At 37.3% G+C, this 27,408-nt stretch overlaps 1 protein-coding gene across 1 annotated transcript; it reads left to right on the top strand.

Annotated features, from left to right (window-relative positions):
- The first annotated feature begins 15,139 nt into the window (after positions 1 to 15,139).
- LOC120420111 (probable chitinase 2) lies at positions 15,140 to 26,415 on the top strand. The gene is made up of 4 exons (XM_039583059.2): positions 15,140 to 15,630; positions 20,477 to 20,641; positions 25,098 to 25,293; positions 25,352 to 26,415. Exons 1-4 carry the CDS (start codon positions 15,537 to 15,539, stop codon positions 26,346 to 26,348), a joined length of 1,452 nt encoding a protein of 483 aa, XP_039438993.1. The 5' UTR covers positions 15,140 to 15,536; the 3' UTR covers positions 26,349 to 26,415.
- The last annotated feature ends 993 nt before the right edge of the window (positions 26,416 to 27,408 follow it).

Raw genomic sequence — 27,408 nt, 5'->3', positions numbered from 1 at the left:
TGGTCGTTTTTATTATTTCTTATTGAGAGCAGGGTGGCCACTTAAGAGAAATCGGGAAAGTCGGGAAAATAACGCAAATTCGTCAAAATCCACGATAAATCAGGAAAAAGTCGGGAATTTGTTCTTTTTTGTTAGAAAGTCGGGAATCGCAAGCATCCTTGTTTGTAAAATATCTTCTAACTCTTGAATAATTTTGCAATATTTTGTACACCTTTGGAATTAGTTTCTCTCAATTCGTCTTCAGCATCTAACTTTACATTTCGGGTTTCTTTCACTATTTCAATCTATATGAGAATGGAAAGATTATTTAAAACATAAAAATTTTAATAAATATTGAATGTTGTGTGTTTTTTTCAATACTGTACACTGGAATTTCACGAAAATTCCAAATATTTTTCAAAATACTCAAACATGATAAATATGGTTCTCAACGCAGGGAAATGCATTTCAAAACGTTTTCAGTTGACTAGACCTCTACTGCCGCTCCAATCTAGTGCGTCCCATATGTAAAAAGCGAGTGCTGAGATAACGCTGTTAGAAGCCCAAAAAAAGTTTCACCATTTTTCTCATTCTAAATCAACAATTTCTATACAATTTTTCATATAGTTATTTCAATATCAGTCTAATAAACCCCACTATCATAAATTTGATTTAAAAAACTAAAAATTTTGAGGTAAATTTGTGGAATTTTCAACAAAGGACCGACTTGACTTTATTTGTCCATAAATAAAGGCAGGTCAGTCATGGTATCAAGGTAGGCTTGAACATTTACACCAGAGGTTCAACCTGGTTCAACTGTCATTTCCAGGTTTGTTTTGGTAGTTTTCCAAGTTTGAATATTGATCACCAAATGATAAAAAAATGTTTATTTCAGATTTTGATATAATTTCAAGATATCAAAATATGACCAGCTACGACACCAGAAATTGTTCAAATAATACAGAGGCAAATTACATGTGACTGCAAGTCTCAGCTGCTAAACCCATGGAATTAATTTCAGAAATTCCGCTTGCCGGAGGTGGGATCTCTTCCAGGACCAGGATCAAGCCTATTCATTCAAGACAAAATATAACTAATTGTATGGTGTATGTATTAGCCATAATGGCATGATTTTATTTTTTTCCATCCGTGGTTTTCCCTTACACAAGAAAAAAAGCACAAAAGCTAGAGATTTTTCGTTTTTAATATTGAAATATTTCTTCAGAAATTACCAGATAATAATATTTTTAGCTTTACTTATTCTGAAAGACATACTCTGTAAATTTAAATAATTCTGCATTCACTCAAACGATTTGAGAGACATTTCTATATGAGGAACTGACTTGCCTTTATTTTGCATATGGGACAGCACGAAAGTCATATTTATTTTGAAATTATTAGAACAAACATAAATTTTTTATTCAATATGCTTAAAGAACATGTGAAAACAAGACTTTTGTTAAGTTTATCTCATTTTTGACAAAAATACATATGGGACGGACTAGATTGGAGCGGCAGTCTATTGCTATTGAAATTTTGAAGTTTTATGAAAACATTTTTTGCCCCCTGATTTTTCGGCCCGATTTTGAAAGGGAGGGCGACATAATCTTTCAAAAATATTTGCAATAGCCTAAGTATTCTTAAACTTAATTAATTCAGTCATTTCAAAAATTGTTTCCAAATGTTTGATTCCCTTAAACTTTTGTGTGATTATGGGTACCAAAACTATAGATAAAGCTTGATTTTCAGTTTTCGAATAACTTTAGGCCGTTGCAAATATGTATTTTACAAAGTTTATGTCCCCCCAACCCCTCTTCAAAAACGCTTCGAAAAATTAGGGGGATTTTTTTTTCTTCAAAAGTCTTCAAAATTTGAAAGGAAACAGATATCTAAACAATTTAAACCAATTTTAAATGCATCTTTCCGCGTTTTAAATCATATTTAGCATGTCTGAGATCGCTAAAAATATTTTCATTTTATTTATGTGAAATTCCAATGTACAGCCCCGCAAAAAAAATCTTCTAAATATTTGGACATTTTGAAAACTAATGATTGCAAAACAACTGGACAGGTGTAAAATGCATTTTAAAACACTTTTTTCATTCAAATGTTGAGAATGAAAAAATGTGGTTGGCTTTTTATTTGAATTTTTATATATATATATATTTTTTTTATTTGTTGTCCTCCCCAGTCGACTTTGGCCACAGTCGAGGGACATTAACTTCAGAAAATATTTGTAACGGCCTTAATATCGAAAAAAAATGAAAAGGTTTTTCGTTCTAAAATAAAAACTTTACTTAATCCACCATTAGGTGGTTGGTGCCTTCCTCACATTTTGAGTGTAATGCTAGGTAATATCTGAGATCCGGCCTCTAAAAAGTTCATAAATAACACTTAAGTGCTTATAACTTTTGATAGGGTCGTCAGGTCTTCAATCTACTGATTTCGTTGAAAAGATCTTTTGATTACCTATTCAAAAAACAGGTCGCATGATAGATCCAAACAACGTTTTCATCGAAATATATGAGATCCGGCCTCTAAAAAGTTCATAAATAACACTTAAATGCTTATAACTTTTGATAGGGTTGTCAGATCTCCAATCTTTTGAACTCGTTGCAAAGGTCTTTTGAATACCTTAATAAAAATGTACAACATGACTAGGTTTCTTACAAAAACCACCCTTTTTACAATCTTCCGGACTTTTGTTAAATTCGTTTTTTTAAGCATAACTTTTGAAGTACTTAACTAAACTTAATCATTTTCAATAGCGACTCATGGGACCCCAAGACGGACCAAATGAGACCAAAACGGTCCAAATCGAGTCAGCCAGTGCCGAGATAACTCAGTGCAATTTTTTTTGATCAACATCCCACCACACACACAGACATTTGCTCAAAATTTGATTCTGAGTCGATATGTATACATGAAGGTGGGTCTAGGACGTCAAATAAAGAATTTAGTTTTTCGAGTGATTTTATAGCCTTTCTTCAGTAAGGTGAGGAAGGCAAAAAGGAAAAAAATACGCTTTGAAAATATTTTAAACATTTTGAAATTGCAAATAAGGCTGGTACAAATTTGAATCAAAGTTTATATTTGATTATTAGTTCCTAAATATTGTTTTTTTCTGAAGTTTTACGTCTCTTTCGTACTCTCAAAATTAAATAACATGTAAAAGACTTTCCATGTTTTTTAAATGACGGGACAAATTGTATTAAAATTTGTATTGGCTTGATTAAATAAATAAATGCCTGGCACGAACACTCAAAGCGTGTTCTAGAGTGCTGCTCGTACTGACTCAGAGCAAGGGTGAGATGTAGGTGTAAGGGCAGTGCGTGTTCGTCGGGAACCTGGTGCATAAGATCGGTCAAGGCCCGTTCTTACATTGAAAATTGCGAATTGCGAAGAATTTGTTTGAGTTGTTACGAATAAGTTTAGAGAACTTTTGAGCAACTCTCTACCAAAACCGGGAATGGATTTTATTTGTATTTTTTTGATTTGGCTCAAACTTTGTGGGGGCCTTCCCCATGACCAAAGAAGCTATTTTGTGCCATTGGTACACCCATATAAGTCTCCATACAATTTTGGCAGCTGTCCATACAAAAATAGTACGTAAATATTTAAACAACTGTAACTTATGATTGAATTTTCTGATCAATTTGGTGTCTTGGGCAAAATTGTAGGTATTGTTGAGGACTATTGAGGTAAAATAGGTACACGGATTATTAAATATTTTGCAGATTTTTTAATTATCATTTTTTTACAAAAAACTCAATTTCCCAAAATAAATATTTTTTGATTTTCGAGATTTTTCGATGTGTTTTTAGGGACAACAATCCGCTACTTTTGAGCTCTAGAGGCGTGTGGTCAAAAAATCTGCCCCCGAGTTATATATTTTTTTTAAATAGTGATTTTTGAAAAAAATCGAAATTTTATACAAAAAAAAATGACCTTTATGAAAATAGAATTTGCAACCAAAAAGTACTTAACAGATTTTTTGATAAAGGGCTCGGTTTTCAAGATATAGCCACCGAAAGTTTGATTTTAAAGAAATATTAGCAGTTTTTTGATTTTAAAAAATAGTTACCATGAGTGACCTCATTTAGAAATATTTTTTAGAAAAGTTCAGAAAATTTGTTATGAAATTGTCTAAGAGACATTGAAGATTGGACCTCTGGTTGCTGAGATACAGCTGCTTAAAGAAAATGAAACATGAAAAATTGATGTTTTCTAAGTCTCGCCCAAACAACCCACCATTTTCTAATGTCAATATTTCAGTAACTAATAATTCGATTTTCTATGTTAAGACATGAAACATTCGTGAAATTTTTCGATCTTTTCGAAAACAATATTTTGATTTTTTTATTCAAGACTAACATTTTAAAAGGACAAAACATTCAATATTACGCCCTTTTGAAATATTAGTCAAAGTCTCATAGAATTGGTTTTGCTGTATAAGAATAAAAATAATAAAAAAGAAAAAAAACTAGTGCTGTTTGGGTGAAGTCTACAAGACAAAACTTAAGTTTTTAATTAAATGTTATTATTTCTTCATATTTTTCTCAGAACCGAAAAGATCGCTGGTAGAGCTTACAGGGCCGATGCATGTCTGGTTTTGACTCACAATGCAAAAAGCAAACCCTATAAAAACATATTTTTACACAAATTCTTAGATAGGGTATTTGTCCCTATTTTGGGCCTACTAAGCCGAGCGCACTTTTTATTTGATGTATTCTCAAAGGCTGCTATAGGCAGCCTTGCTATTATTACATGAATAAGTTGTTTTTTCAATGCTCTTACTTAATCACATTTTTGACGAAAATACTTTATATTTCTGTATAAGCCCAAGAAACTGAAACATTTTTTGTCCCTATTTTGGGGATATTGCTTCTAGCATACGACCTTCTTTGTACATATTTTCGGCCTACCGTCTGATTGGTTGAAATCTCGAAGCACGTGGCGAACTTTTTTGACGTACGGTTCAGCCCCAGCTCGTACAGCACAGCCGCACTAATTCGGTCGACAAACATGCTCAATCATTGTGATGTTTTAAGCCACAAATAAATATTAGAACGATTGATATCACTTGCATTACGTGCATAATTAGCTTGGACATGATTTATATCATTCTTTACGAGTTTTAAACATAATTAAACATTTGTTACGTAGCCAACAAGCCAACAACAAGCCCGTGATATGCAAGAATCACTGTAACTTGTGAAAAGCGCACACATACTCTCACAATTTGTAGAAATGTCAAATGGACTGAATATAGAGCCATCCTCTCCGAAATGGACGAAGTTATTAATCAGTTATTTTATTGATTTGGTGGCAGTTAAGCGATTGTTTTTGCAACGGGATTGTGCAACCCACAAAAAAAAAAAAAAAACGTTACTTAATCCACCTTAAGGTGGTTGGTGCCTTCCTTGCATTCATGTTGTATTTTAGGTGGTATTTACAAATTATTTTAAGAGTTTTTTTTAATTTTTTAATATTTTTTTAAATTTTTTTTAATTTTTTTTATTTGTTTTTTTTATTTATTTATTTTACTTGAACAGCAATTTTCAATTCTTTTTTTACCAACTCTTCAAAATAAAGGTGAAAAGTATCATGAGTTATATATTTCAGTAAAAAGTTCGTGTAAATCGTTGTCGAGACAAAATGATGCAGCAACATAATTAATACAGATTTTTTCCAGAAGAGACGCAGACACTGCTTAAGCGATGTGGCAACCGGGCGATACGCATGCAAGGGGGTGTGGCTGCCAATCCCCCGCGTGGTCAAAAAGTCAAAAAAGCAAAAAGACCCGGCCTTTGAGGTTATGCAAAAATCACCCTTTTTTGTAGCTACAAAAAAACTTTTTCTTGGCATAACTTTAAAAGTACTTCACTAAACAGAATAAAATTTAATAGGATCTTAGGGGACCCCAAAACGAACAGAATAAGCCGGATCCGGCCAAAATCGGTACAGCCAGTTCTGAGATAATCGTGTGGAAAAAAAATCATGTCTACACACATCCCCACAGACATTTGTTCAGAATTTGATTCTGAGTCGATAGGTATACGTGAAGGTATATCTAGGAGTCGTATTTAAGAAGTTCATTTTTCGAGTGATGTTATAGCCTTGCCTCAGTGAGGTGAGGAAGGCAAAACATATTGCCGGTGGTTGGAGATTCGGGGGACGGCTCTCATTCGTGTGCTGAGCGATGAAAGCCGGGCACTGAGTGTCAACAAGCGGTAAGCAAAAGTGTTGAAATTTTTCGACCTAATGGGGAACTAGCGATTTTCCAAGAAAAAAGTGAAGAGTGCAATTTTTATTGCTTTATTTCTCGTTTAGGAGGAAAAAGTGAATTATTCTTGCCCACCAAAATGAAGATAATGACTGCACGTATCATTGCATTCATGGCAGATTCTTGCCAGATTTGATGAAATGCTCAATTTCGTTTAATTAAGTTTGGTAGACCCAAAATAGGTACTAGGCCCAAAATAGGGACAAATACCCTATTTGATTTTTCTGAAGCACAATAATAACCGAAGTCATATTTTAGGCTTTTTTGGATTTCTCCCTAGACTAATGAATAAATTGTACATTTTTCTAACTTTACCACCCCTTTTGCCTTTTCTGGCAAAACTAAGGGAAAAATGTTACCAATGCTTGGAAATTTAAATGAACGTGGAAATCTGTTATATTTTGGATGATTTATATCTCTTTATTATTTTTTAAACGCTGGTTTGGTTGCTAATGTTTCTCTCTGAATAAAGGCTTTAATTTGTCTGTTTTAAATAATAATATGATCAAGCACCATCAAATTTGTTTCGATTAAACATATTTTCAAACCTAACACTTCAAAATCGTCTGAATTAGTTTTTTTGCTTTTTTAAATGTTCAACAATGAAAGTCGAACCAACAGTTGCCGTGTTATCGTCAGTTCAAAAATAAAGACTACATATTTGAGAAACGCTGAAAAATATATTTGTTCACAGTTTTTATTCTTTGCTATGTCAAATTTGTAAATGTACTCACTATTTAGTGTTAACAGAAAACTTGTTATAACTTGTTTCGATTCGCTCATCATTTCTACTGTTTAAATCAGAAGGTCAAACCATCTCAATCGATTGCATAACTTGACATCAATTCACACCAATAAACCAGTTTCAAAATTCGCCTCCTTCCATCGTTTCATTTTATTTTGACTACGGACAACAACCAATATGCTACCTTCGCGCACCATCATTTAGGGGAACTATACCCTTTCTCAGCCTATTTCTATTATCGGCCTATCAGCACTTTGATCATGAATTACAGCTTAAATAAAGTGTTTTTGACTGTTACAAAGTAATAAATAGCTCAAATAAAAGTGAGCAAGCGACTCTCCATTGTTGATACATCTGAAAATGTTGATTTAATAGCGAAAAACGGCAAAAGTGATGAGAATTGGTCGAACGGCTTAGTGTGATTAAAATGGGTATATTTCCCCTATCTATTTTATCAGTCATGCATGGTGGTCCATGCGCAGGTGGTGAATATTTCCGCTTCATTTAACCCAACACCTGATCGTAGCATGTGGCCGAGGTCTTATTCATGATGCGCAGTTGATTTTTTTTTTCGAAAAATTAGAGCCATTGCCAGAATAGGAATATTCTAACGTGAATCATTGATTGCGATTTTCCAGGAATGGATCCCTCCAGCATTATTCATCACAGGTCGATCGTGGACTCTTATCTGGTTCGATTCTTGTTTTTGTTCGCTCTCTTGCTGATACATGAAGGAGCGATCAGGTTCACTAAAACCGGTTAATCATTTCCGCCTAACTTGAAGCGCCTTGATCCAGGCGCAATCTCTTTGCGTTGAAAGCGAAAGCAAAAAAAGATGAATCATTCTTTTTGTTTGCAATTTCAAGCGTAAACGCAGTGGAACTGTTTCGATCTTTTAACGGTTCACTGCATTTTTGCTTGATTCATTGGTTATAAGATGCGTCATGTCAAAGTGAGTTTTGTTGTGTCTTATTAACATTTTTATTTTTTGTTGTTGTTTTGTAAATTAGTTCAAGAAATTCATATAATTTTATGTAATTTTGCAAGACTCGATTACGTTGCCTGACACGCCTTATACATTGAACAAGTCGTGACGTAGTGTTGATCCATTTTCATTGAGAATTCAAACGCGCGGCTCGTGCATGATGGAGCTGTTCAACATCTCGCCGTGTTTAGTTGCGCTCGGTTCTGCAAGTATGAATTAACAACCGCACGCATCTCACAATATACGACCAGCAGCAAGACTCTCTGCGGGACAGGTTCCATAAAGGCCAAAGGAAGCTCTTTTTTTTTGCTACCTCACGAGCGGGTCTTGTGAGAGAGACCCCTGCACCGACGAGCCCAACGAATCAAACCGGTTTCCTCCCTGATGGGTCGTTTCGAGGTTCTCGCAGGAATATGAATTCGTTGACGGTGACGGCGCGTTGAAGGAAGTGGATTGGTTTGATATAATAAGATTTTAAATTTTCAGCAGCAATAAAGTATTGAAATGACAAGCCATGGCTTCAATATTGGAGATAAAAAGAGTTGAGAATGCATTACATATGCACCAGCACCATCAGTACAGTTGTTTTGCATTCGAGTAATTCTGTATAATTTCGCAAACTTTATTCGTAATTTTTAATTTACTAAATCAAATTATTCGCTCTACAGTCTAGTCTACAGCATTGCCTTGGCGTTCTCTATTGCGAGTTTCCGACTTGAAACTATGTGTCAGTAGGCTTGATTGTTGAGGCGATTGCAAACCTCTTTTTACACCTTAGCTTCCATCCACCCCGGGATTCAAACTGACGACCTTTGGATTGTTAGTCCAACTGCCTACCAGCGACTCCACCGAGGCAGGACCCAGGGAGATGACTCATACACCTGGACTGAGCTAACGACCTAACCCTCTAGGTTAGACCGGGGCCAACATTCAGACAAATCCCGTCTCGAAAAAAGCCACCGGGACCGTCTGGGATTCCGGTTAATTTACTATTATTACATATTATTATTATTTATCTTTTTAAAATATCTTTCACCATTGCACAGTGGTCCGAAACAGAAATCTAGCGTGACAAAATTGATAGCGGCCACACGTTAAGATTTAGAGCTTTGGTGTCATGGGGACAAATAATCAGGGTCAATTGGGGCATCTTTTGGTATGGTGGAAATTAGGGTGGTCCAAATTTTAGGGTGGTTCAGAATTTTTATTTTTGCGGGATGATGCGATAGCGCTTTGGTGTCTTTAGAAAAGTTGTAGAGAACACCATTCTAAGCAACTTTGCAAAATGATCATTCCTTTGTGGACCATCATTCAGTGAGGTACTCCTGGATTTTAGCTCCTGAAAAGTGCTTAAAAAGTGCAAAAATGCCTCAGGGCAAGAAAAAGAGGCGGTCCTCACCAGCAGGATCGGCAGATTTGAAGAAGCTAAAGAATGCCGAAGCGCTACCTGCAAAGCCAGGCAGTTTGAGCAAGGACGCTCAAAAATTGTCTGGAAACCAGTTCGCTACCCTCCCTGTGGACGTGAGCGAGAAGGAAGAATTTGAACGACAGGAGAAGTTGCCACCCATTTTTGTGAAAACATCGTCATCGGATTCGGTGCGGAAGTGGCTGACCGGATTTATCAAATCTGGTGCTTTACGAGCTTCCATTCGCTTGTGTGCTGATGGACTCAAAATTCTGCTACCTACCAGAAAGGATTACAACTACGTTCGGGATTTCCTGAACAACACAAAGATTGAATACTACAGCCATGACGATCCAGCTAAACGCCCCATGAAACAGGTCCTCCGTGGCTTGTACGACATGGATGTGAGTGTGCTGAAAGAAGAGCTCAAAACTCTTAAGTTGAACGTGATCGAAGTCTTCAAGATGCCGAGACACAACAAGGACATCAAGTATCGTGATCAACTGTACCTGGTTCATTTCGAGAAAGGATCGACAATGCCGTCTGAGCTGAAGGCAGTTCGGGCAATTTTCAACATCATCGTGACTTGGGAACGTTATCGTCCAGTGCACCGTGACGTGACACAGTGTTTGAACTGTTTGCAGTTTGGACATGGTGGAAGGAACTGTTTCATCAAGAGTCGTTGTGCAACCTGCGGAGGTGAGCACAAAACTCAAGCTTGCGAAACAATCAACGAGAACATCGAAGCCAAATGCTTCAATTGCGGCGGCGACCATTCTACCAAGAATCGAAGCTGCCCAAAACGTGCTGAGTTTGTAAAAATTCGGCAGCAAGCGACGACGAGGCACCAACCAAATCGTCGCAAAACACCACCAGCATACACGGCCATTGCCGTTGAATCAGCGGCCAAAAGTTGCAGAGAATACAACACCTCCTGGCTTCAGTCAGCAACCGAGGGAAAACCAACCAACATCAACGGGTGAAGGCAGTAGTGACCTGTTTTCACCACAAAACTTCTGAACATTTTCATCGAGATGACAACAACACTGCGTGGGTGCAAAACTCGTGCGGAACAAGTAAGAACGCTTGGAGGATTCATTTTAAAATACAGTTCGTAGTTTACTCGTTCTAATGATTTTGAATATTTCAATGAATTTACTCTTTTAGCTTTAAGTTAGGATTACCGTCAGTGGGGGTGACATTGGGTCTGGGGGGTGAGATTGGGTCAAAGTGATTTTTTACGGATTTTACTATTTCTCAGGTTCTTCTTATTGAAACTGAATTCTGTTAAAAGGGTTGTGTAGGGGACATCTTAAGATGACTTCGCTGAAAAAATCTCGTTCCTAAAACAAATCCTGTTATTTTGGCAGCTGTCTAAAGTTGAGGTACGTTTTTGGCCAAAAATGACCTCTCGAAAAATCATTTTTCTAATACTTTTGTTAGAATTGCTCGAAAACTACCCAAATGTTTGAAAATCTCCACTTCAAACATTGTAGCATGTCAATACGATTCCCTCGAACAAGAAACACTGTTGGATGACTTGTTTTTACCATATCGTTGTATTTGAGCATCATTTTAGTTTCATTTGACCTAATGTCACCCCTTCTAAGAAGTGAGATTGGGTCAATTTTCAAACTATTGGCATTCAAGGTAGTGTTCATCAAAATCCACCATATTTTGGGAAAATTTCAGTAAACTATCTGAGCATGAGCATGAGCATGAGAGATCACCCATGGTTGCCCCTCCGTTGCTGAACAGAACCGTAATATCCTTTCAGCACTACTGATTATAGGCTTCGACGATCTAGTGGTGTTTCCCTTATCAACAGCATGTATGAATGCGCTGAAAAGATAAAACACCATGATTGCCAAAACAAGATCAGTTGCGAATAGGTAGCAGTCATTGGCCACCAACGGCGCCCGCCATGTCAGTTTGTAGATCTCGATTTTTAGGGACGGGAATGTTAGTTAGCGCAGGTTGCTACTAGGGCAGCTGATTTACTCTGTGCTTACACCCCACAAGCGCCAGGAACCTGAAAATTGGTTAGTAGGATAGGGTGTTTGGTCAGGATTCATCATAGAAGATGATGATGCGACCCAAAATCATAGTGTTTGTTGAAAGGTATTATATTTTATTCTCAAGGCAAACAATCGGTTGCTGCGGATGAGACATTTCCCGTTTAACTGTTGTTAAATTTTAAATGAAATGGTTTAATCTTAGACAGCCGGCTGTGGAAAGATAAAACCAAATAATATTTATTTATAAAATGAGGTGTTAAACGCAATGCTGCAATGATAGCGTAGTCTGATTTTTAATTATATAATCATTCAGTTCATGAATTTGCAACGGAATAGACGCGACGAACTCAATCATCAAGTGCCTTCCGATCTTCTTTCTGTTAGCTAGATAAGGTATTGATTTTCGTTGCCTCTCGAGCTACGATGCTATGGAGAGGGCTTAACACACAAACAACCGACGTCGAGCCCTCCGAGCTACGGAGCTATGGGAAGGTCTTTTCAACACAAAAAGACTCGCGCACCACACGACGTTCTTAATGAATCAAAATAATTTTGCTGCGCGATAAACCTAACGAACTTAGATCGTTTTTATCGAAAACTATATCACAATTCACGACAAAAATGCGAAACAAAAGGCACACACAAAAAAAATCACTTTTCACTCCGAATATTTTTTTATTACGACCACGCGCTCCCTTTGCCAATTATGCTCTGATGACGCTGCATTTTCGGAGGGTAATTTTCTCGCAGCGCACAATTCACGACAAAAATGCGAAACAAAAGGCACACACAAAACAAATCACTTTTCACTCCGAATATTTTTTACGACCACGCGCTCCCTTTGCCAATTATGCACTATTTTGGGAAAATTTCAGTAAACTATCTAAGAACAAATCTACGTTGAAAGATTTTCGATGTTGTTTAAATTGTTTTTGTTATTAAGAAATTACGAGAGGTGTTTCGTTTTTTGACCCATAGTCACCCCCACTGACGGTAGTTGTTAAAGTGATTTTTTTTCTTTTTTACCCAAATGTATTCGATTCAATGCAAAAATGTAAAACAATTGGAAGTAAATAAATGAATGTGAACAGTTAATAATAAAAAGAAAAATACAACAAAGATGAAGAGCATTTAGCCATACCACTAAGAATGTAAATGAAATGTAATTATTATAAGAAAGTTCAATAAAGACATATTTAATTTCAAAAAAAAATTTCAAAATATTTGCAACGGCCTTAATGATTTTAATACAACTCTACTGGCTCTTTTCACATAAATGTCCCATAGTATGTACTAATATGTCCTAAAATTTATAATGCATTTTTAACCTTTTTTCACTGAAGTGTTGAAACCATGACATGTCATTAAAATTTTATAGATTAAAATTTTTAGTGCTTTCTCGATTGGAGTCAAATTCAAGGGACACAAACTTTAGAAAAGAGTTTGCAATAGTTATTTGATTGAAAATATTATAAAATAAATTATCCTTCTACTACCCCAATGTTGGTTCCAAAACATTGATCCATAAAATACTGGCATACAGCGTTTTTAATATAGAGCATAGTTTGATTTTAACTAAAAATTTGCTGTTTTTCGTTTTTTTTTTTAAATAGAAGCACAATAATAGTGGCCACATAATTAAATTGTCCAGAAAAATTCCTGATTTTTTTCTGAGATACAGCGGATAAAAGAAAACTAATAGAAAAATAAAGTTGTCAAAGTCTAACCAAAAAGCACCCCATTTTCTTATGCCAATGTCTCAGCAACTAAATGTCTAATTTTTAATGTTGAAAAGTGAAACATTTGTGATATTTCTGATCTGAAGATTTTAGAAATTGTGTAGCCAAATATCAAATATTACGACTTTTTGAAATGTCGAAAGATCTGGCCTTCAAAATGTGTATAAAGAACACGAATCCTAACGAATCTAACGGTATATAAAAATATAGCTGAATAATGGAATATATTAACAAAATCTTGGGTGGAATTGCGCTCCACTGATTTTCGGCAAAGTCCATGGGAATCGTATGGAGAAGTATAAAAATCGCGAGTTTAACTGAAAAACTAAACTAGTTGTTCATATTTTGACTTAGAGACTTGATTTTTTTACAGTGATTCGTTAGAATATGGACAACATCGTTATGCTCATGGTTTTTTGAAATTCGTTGAAATCGATTTAAAAAAAAAATCAAAAAGTGAGATGCGCCAAATAACGACAAACATTGGTTCTAGCTCCCGTTTCGCCTTAAGTGCTAATAATTTCTGAAAGGGTTATCAGATCCAGAGTTCGGAAAACCACTCACACACACAACTCGAGTAGGCTTCCTTACAGCAAACACTCTCGATACTCACCGTGAGTGTGAGGGCTGAGTAAATTTACTCATATTTGAGTAAAATGAGGGTGTGAGTAGGCCGTTTCCAACAATTTGTTATTTACAAAATCAATGACCACATCAATCCAAAATCAAGCGTCTTTATCAATCGGTTGTACATTTGAGGTAGTGTCAATGTCTAAAAATCCGAAGGTAGGACAACTGGAAGCCGACAACAAACTTTGTGATTAAAAAAATTAAACTCGTTGAAAAAAAAAAACAATTAAAAATCAGGATTTGAACCACAGTAATAAAAAAACTTCTATTTGATAGCACTGCGCCTCTACCACCAGGACTTTTTTCCGCTGTTGAGTGAGCAAGAAATTCATCAATGTAGAGTTTGACATCTCGAAATTTGTTTCCTAAAATAGCCCTCGTGAGCCCTCAAAGCCCTCTTTGTGAGTAAATGAGGGAGGCCCTCACACTCACCGAGAGTGTTCAGTAATTTACTCGCAGGTAACTTAGTGTTTCCTCATGGTTGAGGAACTCACTCGTGAGTGAGTTTCCGAACTCTGATCAGATCTTCGATGTTTTAGGCTCTAACTAATGACGGGTCGCATGATGGACCCGGACACAATTTTCATTGAAATATATAAGATCTGGCCTCCAATAGTATATAAATAATACTTAAGTGTTAATGTCTTTTGATAGGGTTATCAGATCTTGGATGTTAGAAAGGTCTTTTAAATATCGTTAGAAAGGTCTTTTTAATACCTTTCTAAAAATGTATAACATGACGGGTTTTCTCACAAAAACCACTCTTTTTATGATCTTCCGGACTTACCTCAAAATGGTTTTGTTAGCATGACTTTTGAAGTACTTTACTAAACTTCATAATTTTCAATAAGGACTTATGGGACCCAAAGACTGATCGAATGAGACCAAAACGATCAAAATCGGTTCAGCCAGTGCTGAGATAATTGAGTAACAATTTTTCGGTGCACACAGACATTTGTTCAGTTTTTGATTCTGAGTCGATATGTGTACGTGAAGGTGGGTCTAGGAACTCGCATTAAGAAGTTCATTTTTCGAGTGATCCATAAAATCCATTTCCGGAATTCGGGGAGAATTGTTCCAATTCGTTCCTTAGACCGGCAATCGTCTGCGTTAGATAAAATTTGAATCGAGATAAAATATTAAACATAAAATAAATTTCAACGTTCCTCTATTTCCCCTTCGGCGTAACACCTCCCGAACCGCACAAGAGAGCGCGAAAGAGCCACCGCGCCGTCGGTGTTCCATTCTGCTCAATCAAGCCAAACTTCACGAGGACTTTGTACACCAACTCCCAACTCAAGCTCAACGCAACGGCAGGTTGGGTGTTGAACCACTTTACGCTCTCCCCCGGAAAGACTTCGTCAGTCTGCGTTGAGAGTCGGCCCGGTGCGCACGTGGCCCTACGGTTGGTTCGCGCAATTTTAAGTGTTCTGTGCGCGCGCTCGCGCTTGAAGCCTGTGAAGAAATAGAGCGGTCGTTGTGTTGTTGTGTTGTACCCGAGACAAAGATTGATTCGGTGTTCGTGTTGGTGCAGTGCAATCGTGGCATTTTATTGAACCGATCCCCGGTGGAAAATACCAAATCGGCACTTTCGCTTTCCGTCGGAGAAGGCACGACGACGAGTTCTAGCCGCAACCTAATCAACGTAATTGCGGCAGTTGAACATCGAGAACACCAACATCAGGTGTTTGTGTGTGTGATTGTTATCTCTGACCGACGAAGGTGTGAGATATTGCCTTCGGTTTGGCAATGGTCGTATCCAGCTGCTGGACCTCGGCAGTTTCGCTGCTGCTGCTGCTAGCATTCAACTCCATCAACAATGGACTCACGGCGGCCAGTTTGGGTGAGTGGAAGATATATACAACAACAAAACAGCAGCTTGCGCCGTACATGGACTGTTGGTGAATGTTCAGCTTGTGGTGCCTACTAGCGGTATTTTTTGAAGAATTCGGAACTTGGTGTCCGTGTGCGGGTGGGAATTATTTGGGACAATGTGACCGGCACTTTCCAAACTTAAAGTGTGCTCCGGGAGACCTCGACAGTGATGATGGCGGGGGCGAACTTGAAATTGAATATGTGCGGATGGTATTGTTTGGTATGAACATTTTTTTTTTAAATTGTTTTTGTTGTCAGGAAAGGAGGCAATCGTTCGAATATTAGTTTATAGAACAAGCAAATAAAGGTCAATGACATAACGTCATGATTCGAAATCCGGACACTTAGTACCATATTATTTTTGTTATAGCTGGCAAAAAATCATGTAATAAGTTGGAAATGTAGAAATATCATCAGGATTTAGTATAAACAGTCAGTTTTAAGAGAATGCATGCAAAATATGTCTTTTCAAACAATTTTTCATCAGAATTTGAAAATTAAAATGACTTGTTGTGCTTCGAATCCCGGACACTGTTAAAAGCTGATTCGAAATCCGGACACTTTTGCTTCGAATTCCGGACACTCGATTTTGCTTATGAATCGCACAAATTTGGACTGAAATGTTAGTGAATGGCATTCTTTAAGCCTCAAATAAGCTGTTAACATCAAAACAATCGATAGTTTATATAAAAATTTGCTAGAATTTAAGGAAATCAAAAACATAAATTTCTGCTTTGCTTTCCCGGTGCTTCGGACGCCTATGAAATATTTCCGTTGAAATGTTTCGCATTTTTGGTAAACTTATAATTTTGTTTTATTTTATTGTTTTGGCATTAACTACAGCGTTCAAACAAACTTTAAATGAAAGTTGGTGTTAGAATTAATCAAATAACACAGTTTTGACATTCATAATGCGATCTTATATCCAAATAATTGATAAAACAAGTTGAAGTGTCCGGGTTTCGAAGCGTCCGGGAATTCGGATCATGACGTTATTTTATTGGATTTTTTTTTGGTTGATTATAGTAAAGAAATTGGTTTTGCTTGTTTATAATCATTTTTTATTTGCTTTTATGGTTTTTAGTTACAGTTACAGTTTGTTTCGAAGGATATTTTGTATTCCTTCTCTGATTTTTTTTTCAATCTTCTTAGTTCTTGCAAGTTTCCTTACTCTGAACAAAACAGTTGTTTGAAGTAGTGCATATCTCAGCTTATGTTAATTACTGCATTCATTTTAATAGTGAAAGCAACGTAAGGCCGTTGCAAATATTTTCCAAAATTAATGTCACCCACAAAAATCAGGGGACCAAACAACTTTTTTTTTCAAAAACTTCAAGATTTAAGTAAAAAAAGCCGTTTAATTAGCTTGAAACATTTTAAAATGCATTTTCCTGCGTTGGTAGTCACTATTTGCTTCTAAATATATTTTTATTTTTTTTTTCTAAAAATCCAATGTACAGTACCGCAAACAACAAATTTCGTCAATACTTAGATACAGTGTGTCAAAAATTTGTCCGTACCCCCTGTACTTAAAGTTTTTTTTTATGTAAAAGTACATAACATTCGACTAAAGTACCAACTTCTATACAACCATCGACCCGGCAGAATGTCCTCTCCAAAATCGTAATCGTATTTTAACCAATAAGGGACACCTTAGTAGAGCCGATCAGCATTTTTCACAAGTTATCACTATTTTAAGCACTATTTTATATCTCATTGTACGGAACCATGAAATCTGCAGACTTTCGAACAATTCTGATTATTTTTCATCAAATAATTGCTTTTATGCAGCAATATAGCCATTTGATTTTTTTTCAGTTATGGACCCCCTTTTCCTATTGTGGACCCGGGTCCATAATCCGATTGTGGTCCCGGGTCCACTATAGGAAAATTGTTTTTTTTTTTATATCAAATTTAACTGATATCTGTGTTTTAATTCATGGTGTGATTCTCATGATAGATATAATGAATCAAAAAGGGCTTTTGGTCACTTTTTATCGCAAAAATATGATTTTTGTTTAAAAACATGGCTTAAAGCAATGTAAAAACGACAAAAACCAAAAAAATAAAGTGTCAAAAAGTAATGTTATCTCCAATATGTCAATATTAATTTTATTAAAAAAAAACTCATTTTGATGCAAATAGTTCCATATCAATTAGTAAAATAGTTCGCCAAAACAAAACAATAGATTTGTTTACACTTGCTGATAAAAACATGGTATTTTATTTCCAAAAAAAAGTTTAGTTTGTGTTTCATAATTAGAAAATAACATTTAAAACATCAATTATGATGTTTAAAAGTGAAGTAAAAAACAATAGTTTTGATTTATTGTCAATTCTTACGATTTCAGGAACTTTTTTTACTTTTAAGACTAAACAGTTATATTTATAGCCATGATTGAACAAATATGCATTTAAGTTGATTAAAACAAACTTTTAACGTATGTTTAAAAAATGTATTGCTATAAGGTACATTTTTCTTCTGTTTGTTTTTTCATTTTTATTAGTCAAATTAACAAGGGTCCATTATTGAAAAACGTAGTTTTTTCGCTGTCATATATTGAACCCCTTACGCTGTCCGCTTTGTAAGCGGATGATTCTGGGTTCGATTCCCAACTGCTGCAACCTTCCATCGGATGAGGAAGTAAAATGTCGGTCCCGGCCTTGGTTGTTAGGCCGTTAAGTCATTCCAGGTGTAGGAGTTGTCTCCATGCCATAAGTACAAACAACACACCAAACCAAGCCTACTCCGGTGGAATCGCTGGCGGCGGTTGGACTCGCAATCCAAAGGTCGTCAGTTCAAACACTGGGGTGGAAGGTTCCTTGGAGTAAAAAGAGGTTTGGGTGCTCTCCCCATTCAAGCCTTCGGACTCCTAGGTTCGAGCAGAAACTTGCAATAGAGACCACAAAAGACCCGGGGGTCGTTAATGTGGATGGTTTGATTTTGATTTGATATTGAACCCCCTTAATTTTGCTCGATATTTGGGAAGTTTTGGGTTGTACTTATGTTAAATATGTTCCTCGAATTAACATTATTTCGATTTACTTAAGTGAAATAAACAGTCAAAAAAATTATTGGATAGTTAATTTAATCATAAAAGAGAGACTCTGATTTATTATAATAAGTTTAGATATATGTTTGATGTTTTGTACTATTATTTGTTTCATACTATTTAAGCATAAAAATGACTTCTATGAGCCATTATTTTATTTAAAATGACATTTGAATAATGGTGATTTGAGTCATGAAGACATTGATGCAGATTTTGAAAATATATCTTAACATACCTAGTACAAATTTAAAAAAAAATAATAACGGAAATTGAATATGGGTTACACCATTCATTTTTTCATGTGTATTTTTACTTATTCCACATACATTTTTTACTTAGTTTTCAAAAAAGGTTGAGTTTTTGCAACTTTTCAAATTTAACTTTTTTACTATGTAGTTTTTTTTAAATTCGATTAGACAAAATATATCGAAAGATTGGCTGCGCTAGGTTTAAAATTCGGTTAGACAAAATATATATTACCATGAAAATTACAATTGACATAACTATTTCGATGGCAAAAATTTTAGGCAACTGTAAAACAGTCAAAATCCTGTTTCCAACAGTCGTATAATTAGCATCTCCTAGATTCAGCGCTAGATTCCATTCTAGAAGCCCAATCTCTTTTATGAGCAAAAACCACACGAGGCATCGTAAAATCAGTTATCTTTCTTTATCTTCCCAGCCAAACTCACCTCAAAGACAGGTTTCATGTGGCCGCCATCGCCACCGCAAGGAAGACACCCGAAGAAGCCCCAAGACCAAGATCCATGGCACGACACACACGACTGCTAATAGCAAGAGGGGGACCCCTGTGTGTTCCCACAGGCAGGGTGATGATGAATAAACTGGCTTGATTTGGCCTTGAACTGCTTGGTTCTTTAGCTGGCTTCCTGTTTGCTTCTTGGGCTAGCGATAGTTTTCTTCCCGAGGGTTTCTAGTAGAAGATTCCGCTCAGGAGGAACGACACAACTCCATAGCTTGTCCTGGTAGAGCTTCAGAAGCCAAAGTCTTTGACCACGCGTAATTACTTCTGGTGATGGGAAGAACATAATGATACACATTTGAGAATCGGGGAGCAGCTCAAATCAGTGGTAATTGTGGTTGGAACAGAAGAACAGAAACAAACCGCAAAGCTAGAAGCTCCTAGAAGTTTCGCTATAAAAAGGCGCCATTATGGCGATTTGTCAAAACCAATCAACGCCGTTATGGCATCTGTCTGTCTGTCATGGTTAACAACCTATTATCATTGTTTACCATTCCCGTCATGTTATGCCATCGAGGCGGTGATGGACTCTGCCGTTATCAGACAGTGATCCGATCCGAACAAAAGAAACAAAATCGATCTTTGTTTGGCTGCACATATTCCAATCTTGTTGTTTTTGTGTACCGACTTTCTTCACATGCTTGCCGTAACTTCATGACTCATTCTGCACACGCTTCACCGGCGCGATTTCGATTTCTTTCTGCACGGTCGTTGATTATGCCGCAAATTTTTAAGGTAACACATTCAATTTTGATCCTTTTATGGATTAATTTTAACATTATGGTTTCCTTTTATAAACAATTAATTGTTGGCGATTGGTGCTTCGTCTGCCAGAATAAGATTTTTTCAAATTTACCGCTACCCTAGTTTTAGCTCACAGGTCCAACATATCACCCTCGACCCTACCGCAACAAAATAGTCTGATTTTCTTCCGTTTTCTCATATATTTTATTTTTCGCACGTTCCATCACCATCACCTTTCCTTGGCCGTCGTCCAGTGACCGACCACGATCGCGTTGTGGTATGCTACATTTCGACGTGGGCCGTCTACCGGAAGGGAACCGCTTCGTACGGGTTGGATGCCTTCGACCCGAAGCTCTGCACGCACGCCATCTACGCCTTTGCCGGCCTGGACATCGAGAACAATGCCATGAAATCACTTGGTAAGTATGGAAAGAGAAGGGGAAGCTACACTCTATATTGAGGGGAATTTGATTCGATTGATCCAGAGGGGATTTGCTAAACATGTTAGTTAACCCTCAATTAATCTCACGAAATTCGTAATATTTTCTCAAATTGACGTATTGGGCAAATATGTAATATTTTTTTCAAAAGTTAGTTACACTCAACCCCCGGTGGTTGGTCACTTTTTCGTTTGACACTTTTTTAGTTTGTACCCGGTTGGTTGGTCAAAGTCAAACTAAAACGAGTGACGAACTGTCACTTTTTACATGGCGCTCACGCACACTATCAAAACAAACGTTTGATAGTGTGTGTGTACTCCGTGTAAAAAGGGTGTCAAACTAAAAAGTGACCCCGTTCGTTTGACAACAGTTTGTGTCAAACCATCGGGGTTTGAGTGTATTAAGAGCGAGTTTTTCACCAATGTATAACAGGTCGTATCGAGGTGCTCCAATTTGGATGAAACTTTCAGCATTTGTTTGTCTATACATGAGATGAACCCATGCCAAATATGAGCCCTCTACGACGGGGGGTAAAACGGGCATGGAAGTTTGAGGTTAAAAAAAAACATGAAAAATCTTAAAATTGCTCGCATTTCCGTAAAACTTCATCAATTCCAACTTTCTAAGATGCATTCGAAAGGTCTTTTGAAGCACTTCAAAATGTGCCATAGACTTCCAGGATTGGTTTGATTTTTTCTCATAGCTTTTGCATATTACTGTTAAAAATGGATTTTTTTAAAACCTTAATATCTTTTTGCAACAGCCTCCAACACCCATACTCCCATAGGACAAAGATAGGTAAATTTCATGAACTATAAGCCTATGTCATTAACTTTTTGGCCAATCGCAGTTTTTCTCATAGTTTTTCGATTTTTCTAGAACAAACATTTTACAACGTTAGTTTTTGCCCTGTAGGCCGCCATAGCGGCACTTTTTGGTCTCAATTTTGTCATATTCGGAATCCTCGGACATAGACTCCTGGATGTCTATGGCACATTTTGAAGTGCTTCAAAAGACCTTTCGAATGCATCTAAGAGAATTGGAATTGATGAAGTTTAATGGAAATGTGAGCAATTTTAAGATTTTTTTATGTTTTTTGGACCTCAAACTTCCATGCCCGTTTTACCCCACTTCCCTTTGTCGTAGAGGGCTCATATTTGGCATGAGTTCATCTCATGTATAGACAAACAAATGCTGAAAGTTTCATCCAAATTGGAGCACCTCGATACGACCTCTAGAACAAAGCGAGCAATATTTACAAATACTGCCTCTTAAGTCTTGAATAAAACAAAAAAAAAACGAAGCTAAGGAGTAACTACTTATTGGAAATTCTAAGCGAAACTAAATTGCAATCACAATCACAAAACACAAAAAAAATGTAAAATTTCACAACCTTCATGATTTTTTTAATTCTAAATAATCGTTTCACTCACACTAGATTTTTATGAAACTTTTCTTTAAAAATATTACGAATATTCTCATATCTCATTTGGATTGCAAGTTGAAAGAAGACAAAAATCCAACAATACCTGATCAATTGAGGGTTAAACCACTGTACTTGGTGTCGAATTACACGTTTTCCTGTTTTGTTATCCACCGGTCGACCGCCCGGCTTAAGGGACCGCATTTGAGGGAAGTGGAGCGTGAGAGCCATCGTAACCGGATTTGGTTTTGTAATACGGGGACTTAATTAGTTCACGAGGGCAAAAACGTTATAAGAAACGGATACAGAAGGGGTCGCATTGATTTGTATACACTCAAACCCCGTTGGTTTGACACCAACTGTTGTCAAACGAACGGGGTCACTTTTTAGTTTGACACCCTTCTTACACGGAGTTCACACACACTACTAAACGTTTATTTCGATAGTGTGCGTGAGCGCCGTGTAAAAAGTGACAGTTCGTCACTCTTTAGTTTGACTTTCACCAACCAACGGGGTACAAACTAAAAAAGTGTCAAACGAAAAAGTGACCAACCACCGGGGGTTGAGTGTAGTTTGATGATCATTCGCTTTTTTTTGTCAATGTTTTAATATAATTGTAATTTTGTTTTTGCTCTCAAATTACGTTTTAGATAAGTTTTTTAGCAAGCTGTATCATTTTTAAGACGGAAGTTAGCACAACTCACTCTTCGGGAAAGATTACCCAGTCACGGCGTTCTCACGGAATTCTTACAGAATTCAAGCAGAGCGAAAATATTCTTACTCTTCGGTTCTACCCAGAAACGGAAATTTCTGGCAGAATTGGTTCTATTAGAATCCTGCTAGAATGATTCTAGCAGGGCTGTCCGAACTCTGTAAGATTTTTGTTAGAATATTCTGACAGAGCGAAATCTGCTAGAATTTTATAAGAATTTTTTTAGAACAATCAGGCAGCGCAAAGTTCGTCGAAAATGGCGTCATTTTCGCCAAACTACAATGTGACCGCCATCTTGTCAGAAATTGCGTGACAAAAAGTTGCCATAAAAAAAAGTAGCGTCGGCGTCGTTCCGATGGCCGCCTGGCCAATCCGAATATGGTAAGAAAAATACTTATAGATTTTTTTTCCTTTAAGTTACTTTAATTATTCAATTTCAATTCCACAGGCACGGTTTCCATTGCCTCGACCTGGAAGGCTCGATCAATTTTCAGAAAAAATGTCAGCGAGAACCACATGGAACTTCACCACCAGCACCCTCAACTCCGGCGGCCGCTAATTGGAATCAAGTTGGACATGTCAAGTTGGACGGCATATTTCCCGGATCCGCCGGCATCCTGCCGAAAGACGACTATATTTGCCCTCAGCACTACTGATTTCTCACCAAAAGTCACAGGAAAAACGAAGAAATGTGTGTGTGAAGATGAAGTGAAGATGAAGTGTAATTGAAAATTGAGTGTTTAATAAATTGATAAAGATTCTTGTGTCATGTTTTTCAAATTGAATATTTTTAATTGTTTGGTTGTTATCAAAATTTTCTGCCATTTGATTCTAACAAAATTCTAGCAGGATTCTATCAGAATTCTTTGCCATCTCATTCTAGCTTAATTCTTACAGAATTCTAGCTGGAGGCCTGTCAGAATAGTTCTAGCAAAATTTTAGCAGGATTCTTACAGAACCGGTTGATTTCGCCGGCTTCTGCTAGAACCGGTTATTGCATTTGAGCTAGAATTCTCAAAGAATTCTACAGAAAATCTAGCAGGATGCTGGCAGCGTTCTCCCAGTCACGAAATATTCTAGCAGAGCTGGTTCTGCCAGAATCCTGCTAGAACGGTGGAACATTTCTGCTAGAATGCTGTAAGAATATCCAGCTCTGTGAGAACTCTGCTAGAATCCTGCTAGAACGTCGTGACTGGGCTAGTAAGAACATTTTCGCTCTGTAAGATTTCTCTAAGAATCCTGCGAGAACGCCGTGACTGGGTAGCAGGAGCCGGTGAAATCAATCGATTCTGTAAGAATCCTGCTAGAATGTTGCTAGAACTATTCTGACAGGCCTCCTGCTAGAATTCTGTAAGAATTTTGCTAGAAAGAAATGGCTCAAATTTTCTGCTAGAATCCTGCCAGAATTTAGCTAGAATTGAACGTATACAGTTTTTCAAGAAAGATGTTTTTTAAGGGTTTCTTGAGAAGGTTTGCTAGATTTTTTCCAGCAAATTGAAACAAAATAAAAAATATATACAATATATACAAACAGAAAAAAGTGAAAATTTACAAGATGGTGTTAATCAAATTCGCCACAAAACGGTTAGGCTAAAATTACGTCATTTTTGACAAATTTTACTGTCAAAATTTTCTAGAAAAAATTTAAAAGAGCTCTGGCAGGCTTGCTAAAATCATTCACCAGCTCTGCTACAAATTTTCGTGACCGGGTAAAAGCAGCTTTTAGAGTAATAATTGAAACATCAGATAATCGGGTTTAATCTTGCAGGGAGACGACTCCTAAAGCTGGACTGACCTAGCGAGTAACGACTATGCCTCTATTAGGTTATGGCTTCTCATGCAATCAGTCTACGTAGTTGTCACTTTTAATTACCCTGCCAACATAGACAATATGATGTTGCCAAAACATCGTAAGAACCAAGGTTAAGTTGATGGCCTATTTACAATCAGGCCAGGTCCAACATTTACTTCCTAATCCGAAAGGAGGATCAGACAAATTTGAACTCTGAATTGATCTAGAATCAAATAAAAATACGTTAAGTAATGTTAACGTGAATATATTAATAGCAAGTTTATTTTATCACTAGCTTAAATTAGAACATACGCATCATCACCATTATGAGATAAGAACTGAACAAGTGAAATGACTCAACAAACTTATGTACTTAACCAATTCTCACTGATATTTGTTTACCATTCCAAGTATCGGTCAAACAACGTAGTTTGCTAATGGGTTCAACTATTTGCTTTTTGATAAGTCTTCAAATCATTACATATGGATGTAACTTGATTTTTTCCAGATCCCTGGCAAGACCTGAAGGACAACTGGGGCAAGGGCGGCTACGAGAAGCTGGTTGGAATGCGCAACGCGAACCCCCACCTGAAGGTGCTGATCGCCATCGGCGGCTGGAACGAGGGCTCCGAGCGTTATTCGGATCTGGCGGCCAACCCGGAACGCCGGCAAGCGTTCGTGAAGAACGCGCTGGAGTTTGTCAAGTAAGATTGATTGTTGGGAGGATTTGAATTAGAGAGTTAATATTGCTTTTATTTTTAGAAAATACGGCTTCGACGGTCTGGATCTGGACTGGGAGTATCCAACGCAGCGGGGTGGTAAACCGTTTGATCGGGAGAACTTTGTGTCGCTGGTCAAGGAGTTGAGCCAGCAGTTTAAGCGTAACAACCTGCTCGTGACGTCGGCTATTGGAGCTGGAAAGGACACGATCGACGCCGCGTACGATATCAAAACGCTGTCCAAGTACCTGGACTACCTGCACATCATGTGCTACGATTACAACGGCAGCTGGAACCGCAAGATTGGTCCAAATGCCCCTCTCCAAAGCCGTGACGTCCTGAACGTCGAGTACACAATCGAACACCTGTTGGCCCTGGGAGCACCATCGAACAAGATCGTACTGGGATTGCCCTTCTACGGCCGCACCTTCGTAACTCCGTCAAAGCGGGCGAAGATCGGTGACGAATCGGACGACAAGGGATTCGCCGGTCCATCAACCAACGAGAACGGATTCATGGGATACAACGAAGTGTGCGAAGCCCTCAAGGCCAACCCGGAAGGCTGGAACGTGTCCTGGGATCCGGAAGCATCCGAAGCCATCGCCACCATCCTGGACGGAAACATGACCCGGGTAGTGATCTACGACAACACGCGATCGATGGCCAACAAGGTGCGATTCGCCATCCGGCAGAACCTGGGCGGTCTGATGATCTGGTCGGTGGACACGGACGACTTCAACGGGCTGTGCAATCCGGAAGAGGGAACCTATGACGATTTTGGTGACCGAGACAAGGTCAAGCTGACCGTTCCTCCGGCGGTCCAGGGCAAGTACAAGCTGCTGCGAACGGTGAACGATGCCATCGTGGTGGCCATCGACGAACTGAACCAGGAGAACGAGATCTCGAACGTGCCGGATGAGGAAGGCGATGGAGTGACCCACAAGGCGCCGACGAGTGCGGCTGAGAAGAGGGCTGGGTTCAGTGTGTTGAGTGTTGTGGCGATGGTGCTGGTGGCGAGTTTGAGGGTCAGTTTTGTGTAAAAGATGGTTCGAAGGAATAAGAGGGAGTAGAAGTTGTAAATAAATTCGAATATGGTAGTATTTAAAACTTTGAGTTTTATTTTTTTTTTCAATATAAGGCCGATGCAAATATTTTAAAAAGTTTTCGTCCCTCGGCTCTGGCTGAGGTCGAGGTAGTGGAAAAAAGGAAAAAATAAGTCATACTCTCAACTTTTGAATGAAAAAAGTTAATTAAGTTGTTTTGCAATCATTAGTTTTAAATAAATGTAAGATTTGACGAAAACAAAAATTTAAGCGAAAAAAAAACTTTTTGCTGTTCGGTACATCGAAATTTTCAAAAATTTAAAAGATGTTGGAATAAATCCAAACATGCTAAAAATGCTAATTTTTAACGCAGAGGAATGCATTTAAATTGAATATAGCTGATTGCACTTCCATTTCCATTGACATTTTGAAGTATTTTGAATTAATATTTTGTTCCCCTGATTTTTCTGGCCGATTTTGGGGCATGTAGAAATATGTATATTACAAAGAAACTGTGTATAATTAGCAATATTGCTATGTTCAGAACTATTTGTTTAATGATAAATCAAAGTAATAAACTCTATTAGATTGAATTATGTCGGTAACTTGTTGGGTAAATTTAGACAGTTAGTAACTATTCTGCGATTGGAATTTACCAATTATTCAACTACGAGTTTGGTAAAAAATATCTTATATTGCCGAATGCGTGAAAGTTGAAACATTTTCCACATTTGCAAATCTACTGAAATTGTGCTAAAGATAAACAAGACCGCTTGAAAATTTAAAAAATATTTCTATTCTTTTTTCTTTGATGATTTCTAAAAATATCAACAAACAATTCAAAATATTTTTCCCTCTTAATTTTTAACTGAATATTGTTGAGGGAGATAGATAAACAAATAAAAATATACAATTCTCAATACTGGTAAAAAAAACAAGTTCGTCGCTTACTGCCGCATTGAAGTCACTGCTGCTGTCATCACCATTGTAGGGCAAACTCCCACAGCTCGATCTTTTTTTTCATAACTTATTTTTATTAGGGTCCTATTAGGTGCTG

Source organism: Culex pipiens, chromosome 3 (genome assembly GCF_016801865.2).
Source record: "Culex pipiens pallens isolate TS chromosome 3, TS_CPP_V2, whole genome shotgun sequence".
In the NCBI taxonomy this organism is placed as follows: domain Eukaryota; kingdom Metazoa; phylum Arthropoda; class Insecta; order Diptera; family Culicidae; genus Culex; species Culex pipiens.
This window is presented reverse-complemented; position numbering and strand designations above follow the sequence as displayed.